This window comes from Triticum urartu, unplaced genomic scaffold (genome assembly GCF_003073215.2).
Source record: "Triticum urartu cultivar G1812 unplaced genomic scaffold, Tu2.1 TuUngrouped_contig_5958, whole genome shotgun sequence".
Taxonomy (NCBI): domain Eukaryota; kingdom Viridiplantae; phylum Streptophyta; class Magnoliopsida; order Poales; family Poaceae; genus Triticum; species Triticum urartu.
This window is the reverse complement of record NW_024116676.1, coordinates 1,526-11,725: the sequence shown is the minus strand read 5'-3', so window position 1 is coordinate 11,725 and position 10,200 is coordinate 1,526. Positions and strand designations below refer to the sequence as shown.

Sequence of the window (10,200 nt, the reverse complement as noted above, 5' to 3'; positions counted from 1 at the left end):
CCCCGCCCACGCCGGCCCCGACGGGGGAGGTTCGCGTGCGGGTGGAGCTGCTAATTGGCGGTTTTGTTTCAATTTCAATTTCAATTTCCTGTTGTTTGATTTTGGTTTGTGCCATGGCGCAGGCGGACCTGCGGTTCAAGGACAAGTTCTTCGCCTGCCTCTCGCTCGGGGAGCGCACCTACCGCACCGAGACCACCGACAGGTTCAACACCATGTTTTCCACAGTATTAATTAATCAGTTTCTGGCCATGCTTGTCCGGATCCGAGCTCGTCCATGCTTCCATTAACCTCCACGCTGTTGGTGAATGGACGTGTGTAGCAAGTTTTACTGTCTGTCACACGTTCCAGAACAAGCAGATAAGCTCTCCCTGTCTTCTTACGACAGTGAGTGCTAGTACTAGAAGACTTAAGAATCAGGATAATGCTCCTGGAATCCGAATCTGTTCTGCGACAGGCGAAAACCCCCAACTTATTTTCGTTGCAGCAGGGCCCATTCCTGAATATTCTTTTCACCACTAGTGTCTGAGTTCAGAAGATCTATGACACCGAAATACAAAGACTTTGACAGTCAAAAAACCCAGCCTATTTTCGTTGCAGCAGGCCATTTCCTGAGTTTTCTCTTGATCACAATTGTCTGAAATCAGATGATCTACCATGACAGCAAAATATTGAAATTCTCAACTGTTGCACCTTGTGAATCTGCGTGAGCTTAAATTTCTCCTCTTTCGAAATATACCCTGTGTATGCTCGTATGATACACAGCTCTACAAACACTGTTTCAGTACCATGTTTCCTCCCCTTGCTCTCCACGCTTCCATGAACCTCCGTGCTGTTCATGGTTCATGAATAGATGTGCCTAGCAAGTGTTACTATCAATCTACCACATGTTCCGGAGCAAGCAGATAGGCTCCTGGTCTTACTATGATAGCGAGTGCTAGTAGTACAAGACTTGGGAATCAGGATAATGCTCTTGGAATCGGAATCTGTTCTGCGACAGGCAGAAACCCCACCGCATTTTGGTCGCAGCTAGCTTTTCGCGAATATTCTTTTCATCACAAGTGTTTGAATTCAGATGATCTATGACAGCGAAATATGAAAAATGCTGAACTGCTGCACCTTGTGAATCTGCCTTCATTTTTTTCCTTCTGTTTTAGAATATACAGCGTGCACGCCTGTATGTCACACATCTAACACCCTTTCCCCTCTTTTTCTTACTTGTCATTGCTCATGTTTTTGAACTACAAACACTGCCTGCAGCACTCACAGGCCTGTATGGAATTCAGTGAGTAATCTTTATTTCTTGTTGCTCTTTATCCAGTAATATCATGGTTTCCTTTATTAACTATGGAGCTGTGTAGATTTACATATATTTTCTGTGAATATGCAGGAAAAGAAAGTTGTAATAGAAACAAATGGACCTCATATTGCACGAATATCTGTTTTTGAGGTATGCTGCTAATTGCGTTAATTTCCGCTGTGAGCAGTCCACACATGTATGCTTCAGCATAAGCAAATTACTGATTGGAAGCTTTTGAAGAATTCTTTTTAACCGTAAATCGAGGCAACAGTTCAATCCAATGACATTATGTTTTTTGGCCAACTTTGCAGACTAACCGGTTCTCTAAGAATACCTTGGTTGGTTACTGTGAAGTTGATCTCTTTGACTTGCTCACTAAGGTAACACTGATGTTTTTGCCGTCTCAATCTTTAGTTATAGTATATCTCTGGTTTGATTGTCCTCATGTACCTATGAAGAAACACACTTCCTCTTTTTCTTAATTCATGAGAAGACTATGATAGCATTTTATTAAAGATTCAAGAGAGTGACACTGTTGAATATCTTGATCCAACTGTGGATATGTATACTTTATTTCCACATCGTGTCTACCTACTTCCTAGATCTAGGCTGGAACTTTCTAGTACTTCTGCACAACAGATCTTAATGTACCATAATACATAAATTGGTAATGTGTACAACTTTCTGGAGGTATTTTAAGTTTTGACATTTTGAATATTATCGACTAACATTTTAGCTAGCAGGACTTGGAGGAGGAACACGTTGAGGACCTTGCTTTGTTGGACCCATCATCGTCCACTACCACCATGGGAACCATATCCGTATCCTGCTACATTGAAGTAACTGCTCTTTCTGTTTCCTGTGTGTTGCTATTAGCACTCACAGAGAATTTTCCAGGTTTCAAGTACTGAATTTTGTAGTTCTGTTGCAGGATCCTGTTGAAACAGAACAAAGCTTTGCACGCCGGGTCTTAGCTATAGTGGTATGCTTTCAGTCTTGGTTAATCATATTCTCTTTTCATATATGATTGATACTTGATTATCTTGTCGCTTGACAACGGAGCACACCATAGTTTCATATGGTCTTTTTAAGTAACTTTAGACATTGACGTTTGAATACTGCAACTGAAAGTGGTTAGAAAATATGATCTGAACTTAGGATCATCCAAGTATAGCGAAGCAAGATAAACTGTCCAGAGTTGTTCAAAATCAGATCTATTGAGGATTTAGTAGTAAAAATCATTCGAAAGCTCTTCACAATTGTCAGCTATTCCTTGTATCTATTCTCATCAGTTTTACAAAATGAATTGATGTCTGTTCATAGCTGTCTTATTATTGTTGTGCATCATTTACTATTGGTGTTGCCGTTGCTACTACTAGCCATTCTATCAAGGGCAGTCTTCTTCAGTCTTTATTGTGTGTTGCTCTGAGTCACCAGTCTTTGAGCAGAACCACATTCTTTTCAAATGCCTTAAACTCAGTTTCACGTTGCATGTATTGTGTTCATTTCTGTATGTAATTATATTCCACCCTACAAAGCACAACATTACTATTGTTATGGCAGGACTACAATGAAGATGGAAAGCTCTCCTTATCTGAATTCTCGGACTTGATGAAAGCTTTTGGTAATGGGCTAGCAGTTAATAAGGTTGAACTTTATTCTCATTTTCTTAGAGGTTATGTCCCTTCTAGTTTTAGCTGGTCCCTTCTCTGAAGTTGTTAGTATATCTTACTAGTTGCTATAATACTTTAGATTGAAGAGCTTTTCCGCCAAGCAGATACAAATGGTGATGGCATAGTTGACATGGATGAACTAGCAGCCCTACTAGCTGATCAGCAAGAAAAGTAATTAATAGCTACCTTTTCCATGTTTAGTCCTGTTTCCAAGTTTAACCGTATTGATTGGCTGTAACATTTAATAGTATCATTTGTTATGCTCTGTCCCTTATTTCAGAGAACCAATTATCAGTAACTGTCCTGTCTGTGGTGAAAGTCTGGGGAAGTATGATAAAATAAATGATATGATACACATGACACTTTGCTTTGATGAGGGCACTGGCAATCAGATTATGACTGGGGGATTTCTAACGGATAAGCAAGCTGCATATGGGTAAGGCATTTCATGTACTGATGATTCTAGTCTTCTATCTATCACATACGTTTCTTTCTTGAAATTTCATTTTAGCAAGGGCAATTTATACTTGGTCATATAGTAATACTGGTTATGTGCAGGTGGATGTTTAAGCTTAGTGAATGGGCTAATTTTTCCTCATATGATGTTGGTTTGCGCTCTGGTTCTACTGCCTCGCATATTCTGGTATGTTTCATTAGTTATATTGACTTGTCATATTCTTATTGGTGTGCGAAGTGCCACCTCTTATTTGATATTGTATATATATTTCAATTGCATATTTGCATTGCTCTTTTCATTCGTTAACTCAAGGCGATGATTTAGGTTTTCGATCGGCGAACAAAGAGGCTAGTTGAAGAAGCAATAGATGGAAAGATAGTGTTGTCCATGAGGGCTTTATATCAGTCAAAAGTAGGGCTCACTCTCATTGATTCAGGTATGCTGAACAATAAACATCATCTTAAGAATGAATATTATACAGATAAAAATATATTTGAATGGTCCCCACTGTCTTAGACAAGCAACAGCGAAGTTTGTACTTCTATTATTATTTCAAGAATCTTGTTTGCTGGATCTTTACTAGTTAGAATAACGATGAGTTCCCAATAAATGTTCACTTGGAGATAACGTGAGCTTGAAACTAAATGTTCTTCTGACCACCAATTCAAATACCCTTGTGTGTAGCTGGTGACAACACATAACTCAATTTTTGAGCCATTAAGAAACCATGTTTGTACAAGAAAATTGATGAGGATGATGTTGCTGTTACGATTTTAGGTACAACTTTTTTACAACCTCAGAGAGCCACTATTTGAGAGTGTACAGTTATGCCAGCAAAGTTTTCTTACCCACGACTGGTCCTTATCATGGCTTAGTATTATGTCTTTTGATGGATGCTGACACCAACGAGAATCTTTTGCATTAACACCTACCTGTTTAACTGGGACTGTCCATATGCAGGTGTCAAAGATATCTTGAAGAACCTATCTGAGAAGCAAGGAAAGAAGATGAATTCGCCAGAATCTGCCAAAGATATTCCAAAGTTTCTCGAGTTATTTGCGGTATGGAATGTTTATTTTTCTGTACTCTGTGGGATGTAACCTTTATACATTTTCTCCATTTTATTTCCATGGAATACGATTTAAGGCCGCAAGTAACATTATATATATGCTGGATCACTTTTTTTTAGCAGTGGAGGAACTTCGGTTGTAGCAACCAATAGTTTTCACTTCTCATTTTTAGGCGACATAAGCAATTTGGATCAATGGCCATCCACAATGATAAACATGGAAAATGTTGAATTGCAATAACTTGCCTAAAATAGTGTTGTTTTATGAAACTTCTGCAGCATCTCTTATAGCATAACGGTTATTCTTTTGGGCCACTTACCTTCAAATGGTGAGTAGGGAAATACATAGACTGCGCTTTGAATAGAAAGCTCATTTTAAGCATGTCATCTTGTACTCCCTCCGTCCCATAATCTAAGACGTTTTTTGACTAGTGTAGTGTTAAAAAACGTCTTACATTATGGGACGGAGGGAGTAATTCAAAGTAGGGTCTTCAACCCATCACCTTTATAATGGTTACTCAAGGTTCTTGAATCTAGATTTTTTTTCTATAAGCTGGTCGGGAATTGCCTATTTCTGAACCACTCACTTCCATTTAAAATGTTTATGGCTTTGTTTCATAAAACCACTGTTGACATCCTTGATATCTTTTCCATATGAATACAGGGTCAAATTAATATGGATGAGACTAAGGACCCTATTGAAAGTTTTAAGGTGCAATATATGCCTCCACTCCTCTTGACATATGTCACCCCCTTGTTTGTCCTAGCTTTGTATGTCAGTGCATACACTCTCTTTATAGTCAGGTTTCTTCGTTGCATCGTATCTTAATAATGTCTTAATGGTATGTTGAATGGAATAATCAGTTTTTTTTCTTCTCGAGTGTTTATAGTGGATACTCTGGCTTAACCACTAGAAGCATGAAACAGTTGTGTTTTCCTTTTCTGTAGCAATAAGTAGCCAACACGAAATCTCCTAAGAATGCATCATCTATTTGAAATGACACATGTTCGTTGTGCGTCAGCATCATAGCCCATGCATTTACAGGAGCCTGTTTTTCTTTGTTTTCATTGCCTCAAAAAGCTACAAATCTCACAACATGTTTTAAGTGCTAATATTTTTGAGCAATGTTGGATTGTTGTGGACTTGTGGACTTGTGGTTAATCCATTCTTAACCTTGTTTAGTTGTCCTTATGAAGTACTAAAGGAGGCTCACTTTATCTGTTATATGCTTATCTTCATATTTGAGAAAAGTATCTCGTCATTATTATCCTTGTATCTGTATGTACTTACAAGGTTACTATAATCCACACTTGTCTCTGCAGACATTTAATGAATTTTTCATCAGACAATTGAAACCCAGTGCCAGGCCCATTGCACACATTGATGATGGTAGTATTGCTACCTGTGCTGCTGATTGCCGTTTGATGGCCTATAGTTCTGTCGATGAGAGCACAAGATTTTGGATTAAGGTTAAGTCATTGCTTTACTACTACTCCATATATAAGGGGAGTATTTTTTAGTTCAGGATCACAAGATATAAGTATCTTAATGTCCATATATAAGGGCAAGTACTTGTGAAATATGACTGATCTAATCTCACTGAATATTTATGTGCATTCCATGCAATGCATTCTGATTTGACAGGGGCATGCCTGCATGGTAAAGGGGGAGACAGTATTATATTGGAAATAACCTACAACATTGGTGCATATCATAAGAAATAAAATATAGTGCATTTTCTGTTAGTTTTTATCTTGTGTTTAATGCTCCTTGTCCATCGTTACTCATTAGGCATTGCCTTTAAGGCATAGATTTTGTTACTAAATGACATTCATAACATACTTTATATTGAAGCCGATAATCGGTAAGTTTCTGAGACTATTATCATAGTGGCGTTTGATCCATACAGATGTATGCCATGTTTGGTACTGATAATTATGATAAGTTGATTGATCTGGTGCTCTCAGGACATTAAATATAACGTGATTCACAAAGTTATGATTTTATATGCTAGGGTAGTATATGAAGTCACAGTAATTTTTTCTAAACTCTGATTAGTACCATCATGTTTTATTGAGTAAATTTAACTATGAAGGGACCTCTTTGGTTGAAGTCTCATTGTACCCTATCTTCTGTTCCCAGGGTCGCAAGTTTTCAATTGAGGGTCTCCTAGGGGCGGATGCACACCATAATGCTTTTAAAAATGGATCATTGGTAATTTTTCGGCTTGCACCTCAGGTAAATCTTTATTCTCATTACAAGAACCCGTGCACACGTACTGCATTTTGCAGTTTTCAATTTACAATTTTCAGGATTACCATAGGTTTCATGTACAATTTTCAGGATTACCATAGGTTTCATGTACCTGTGTCAGGAACTGTAGAGAAATTTGTGGATATTCCTGGATGCTTGTACACGGTAAAGAATACTCATCTTGACATGCTTCCTCACATGTGGAAAGGGATGCATTTGTGTGCTGTGCTATATTTTTCAGCACTATATGACTGGCGCTTATATCTTTCTATTGACAGGTTAATCCCATCGCCGTAAACAGCAAATATTGTAATGTGTTCACCGAAAATAAAAGAGTTATCTCAATAATCTCAACTTCGGAGTTTGGGAAGGTTTGTCTTTTCACCCTGTTTTGTTGTATACTATGAGGCAACTGCTTACTGCTGTTCCGACCATTGAAGATTTGAGTTAATTTTGCCTCTCCTGTCATGGCCAAACTTACTGAATATAATGTGACTCCTCATATGGCCTGTACTCTTTTCCCCGTTCTGGCTGAAAAGCTTTGGCATGGAGAAGGCTGAAGGCATGTCTGATGTTAATAGCATGACCCTTGCGGACTGTGCGTAAATCGCACAGCTGTAAGGACCACACTTACGGAGGTCAACAGTATAATTTGTCAAGATCGTACTACTGTCAATTTAGATTATCTCTGCATGTCAAAAGTACTAATGTCAATGTCTACTGCTTCTTAAAAATGGTCTGTGCTTTCCATTTCCCTTATATGACTTAATGCACTGAGAAGCCTTGAGCATTGCCATATTTAAGCTGAGATCCTCAGAATCAGCAGCTTTACATCTCAAAAATTGCACTACCCAGGCTGCCAGCTTCTCCTTCTCAACTCTGGAGCTAGGCCGTTCAGCCTGGCTTCCGAACAGGGCCTTACTTCCATATGCTTCTCGTTAATTATCAATTCTTATTTGATGCAACAGTCTAGCACCTAGTACAGCCATCCAGTAGCTTTCTGTACTTTGCATAAATTGATCATGCACTTTTTTTAATAACACATGGTTCAGGTGGCATTTGTTGCCATCGGAGCAACTATGGTAGGAAGCATCACATTCGTGAAAAAGGAGGGCGACTACGTCCACAAGGGAGATGAGGTTTCCTTTATACTCTGTCCTTGCGGGTGTTCTGCTGCTTATGCTAGTGTGTTAATTATCTAATTCATCTTCTTTCTCCCAGTTTGGATATTTCTCTTTTGGAGGGAGTACGGTAATCTGCGTGTTTGAGAAGGTTTGTATTCTTTCTCTCTGCTTTTTTCCTTTTTTAGATGCTGATAATCAACTTCGTAAACAATATGTTATCTCTTGCTCCAAGTCCCCAAACTAAAATGTTGTCTACATTGGCAGGATGCGATACAATTCGATGCTGATCTTCTAGCCAACAGCGAAAGATCACTGGAAACTCTTGTCGAGGTTGGCACAACATTGGGCGTCTCCAAACGGAACAGAGGGCTAGAAGTTTCGGAGCTACAGAAGTGTTCAATTGAATGATAGAAGTTAGTGAGTGCAGTGCAGCATGGTACAGAACTGTAAAGTTATAGGACATAGCTTGCCTGGACAGGGATCAGTAGAGTATATTCTCATAGTGTCCTTTTTTTTTCATGTCAGACCTATTTCATGAGTTCTTTCGGTAGTTAGCTTTATACTTGGATCTGCTTTGTGCATCATATGTAAGAAGATCCATTTTGTTACCATTGTAAAAAAATCACATTTGATCTATTTTCTAGTCAAATCTGAGCTGCAGCATTCATGTTAATTCATATATGCTGGCAAGCTGGGCTTGCCAACTACTACCGACGTACCAAAATATAAGACGTTTTTGTAGGCTACAAATTAGCCTAAAAGAAACGACTTATATTTTGATATGGAGGGAGTAGTTTTGTTTTAGTGTTAACTAATGTCATTACAAGTAGTACTAAATGGTGTAATTTCCAAATATGTCCAGATCTGCTATGTTCTCTTTGTTGAATTTCTGGGCATAGATTGTGGGATCTTTCCTTGATGTCAAAAGATATCTAACATCAATGTTTGTCTGGTTTGAGCGCCCGAGAGCAGAGGTGGTGTTGATCTTGGCTTGTTGTCGTTGTCGAGCATGAGTGTTATGCATTACCAACACATGTGTTTGTGAGAATTGCAGGATAACACAGGTAGAAGTCTCTCATTGATTCAGTTTTCCTACCAGAGATGACCCCTAAAAATGTAAGAAGACATTGAAGTCAAAGGTGGTATGTGAAGACATTGAACATATAAATCACGCTAGGCAACCCGCCTCTCTGGAGCAACTACGTCGTGCGATGAATGTGGTTCGCTCGATCTACCGCTACTGTAGCGTTTTACGGTGCTGTCAATAATCCAACCATCTGTTTTCTCGCACGTTATTGTTTCATGCTCCAGTGGATGACGGGTGGGTCTTCTTTGCCCACGGGCCCAGCGTGGTGGTGCGTCTCGCGTGTGGCCTGCGTGAAAAAAGATCAGCGAGCGTGGGGGTTCGCACGGTGAAACCCTACACCAATCGCTCGCGTCCCCTTCTCCAATTCTCTCCGCCGCCACTACGCCGCCTCGTCCTCCTGAAGCCCCAGCACATGGTCGTCGGCGGCGTTGCCGCTCGTGTCGTTCTTCCCCCAGCGCATCCCGCAGCCTCCTGCAGGACGATGCCTCGCCATCTTCCATCAACCAGCGCTGTGGGCCGTGGTTTTGGACCGGTCACAGGTCGCTGCCAAGGAGCAGAGGAGGACCGTAGGGGGAGAAGGAGCAGAGGAGGACGGCACTCGGGGGGGGGGGGGGGGGGCGGAGGGGGGGGGGGGGGGAAGAAGCAGCGAGACCGGAGGCCCAGACGGCGCTCGTGTCATGTGTCGGACACTGCTCGTCGGCCCTCGTCGTGGTCCTCAATCTAGGTTGCCCATCTCCATCTCGCCATCTTCTTCCTTCGAATTTTACCTTAGTTTTTTTATGATCTAATTTCAATCGTTGGTTTACTGTTTCTCTAAGCATGATGTGTGAAGATATGAGACAGAAAAGAACAGGAAGAATTTAGACGAAGAATTGGGTCAATGGGGAACAAGGTAAATTCTCTTTCTCCCTCTGCCTCCCCCATGTTTGTTCCTATAGTTTGATTTTGATGTTATGGTTGATTCTATCCCTTCTTAGATTAAACTTCTCTGAACCATCTAAATCCCATTTGTTCAATGACTCTGAGTTTGCCACTCCTTGTCTCATATCCTGATTGCTTCAACAGAGTTTATTTCCTCGGTTAGTTGCTGGGTCATCTATGTCGTTGACTATCAAGGTTATGTTACTTCCCACTCCCTTTTTTGGTTTCTTCCCGTTGGAAGTGATGTAGCCTGAATCTTTCTTTGTCACCCTTTGGATATGTGTTCTTATGAATGTTAGCGATTGGAGTTTCTCTGTT

General features: G+C 40.2%; 1 protein-coding gene across 1 annotated transcript; it reads left to right on the top strand.

Moving 5' to 3' along the window:
* The first annotated feature begins 77 nt into the window (after window positions 1–77).
* On the top strand, window positions 78–8,534 carry LOC125529934 (phosphatidylserine decarboxylase proenzyme 2-like). Its single transcript, XM_048694362.1, has 20 exons — window positions 78–202; window positions 1,258–1,282; window positions 1,388–1,447; window positions 1,609–1,677; window positions 2,041–2,136; window positions 2,229–2,279; window positions 2,861–2,944; window positions 3,050–3,141; window positions 3,251–3,406; window positions 3,529–3,613; window positions 3,752–3,863; window positions 4,388–4,488; window positions 5,161–5,208; window positions 5,820–5,966; window positions 6,640–6,735; window positions 6,841–6,915; window positions 7,029–7,121; window positions 7,803–7,889; window positions 7,972–8,022; window positions 8,139–8,534. The coding sequence occupies exons 1-20, from the start codon at window positions 114–116 to the stop codon at window positions 8,280–8,282; spliced, it is 1,761 nt and encodes a 586-aa protein (XP_048550319.1). The 5' UTR covers window positions 78–113; the 3' UTR covers window positions 8,283–8,534.
* Window positions 8,535–10,200: the final 1,666 nt, after the last annotated feature.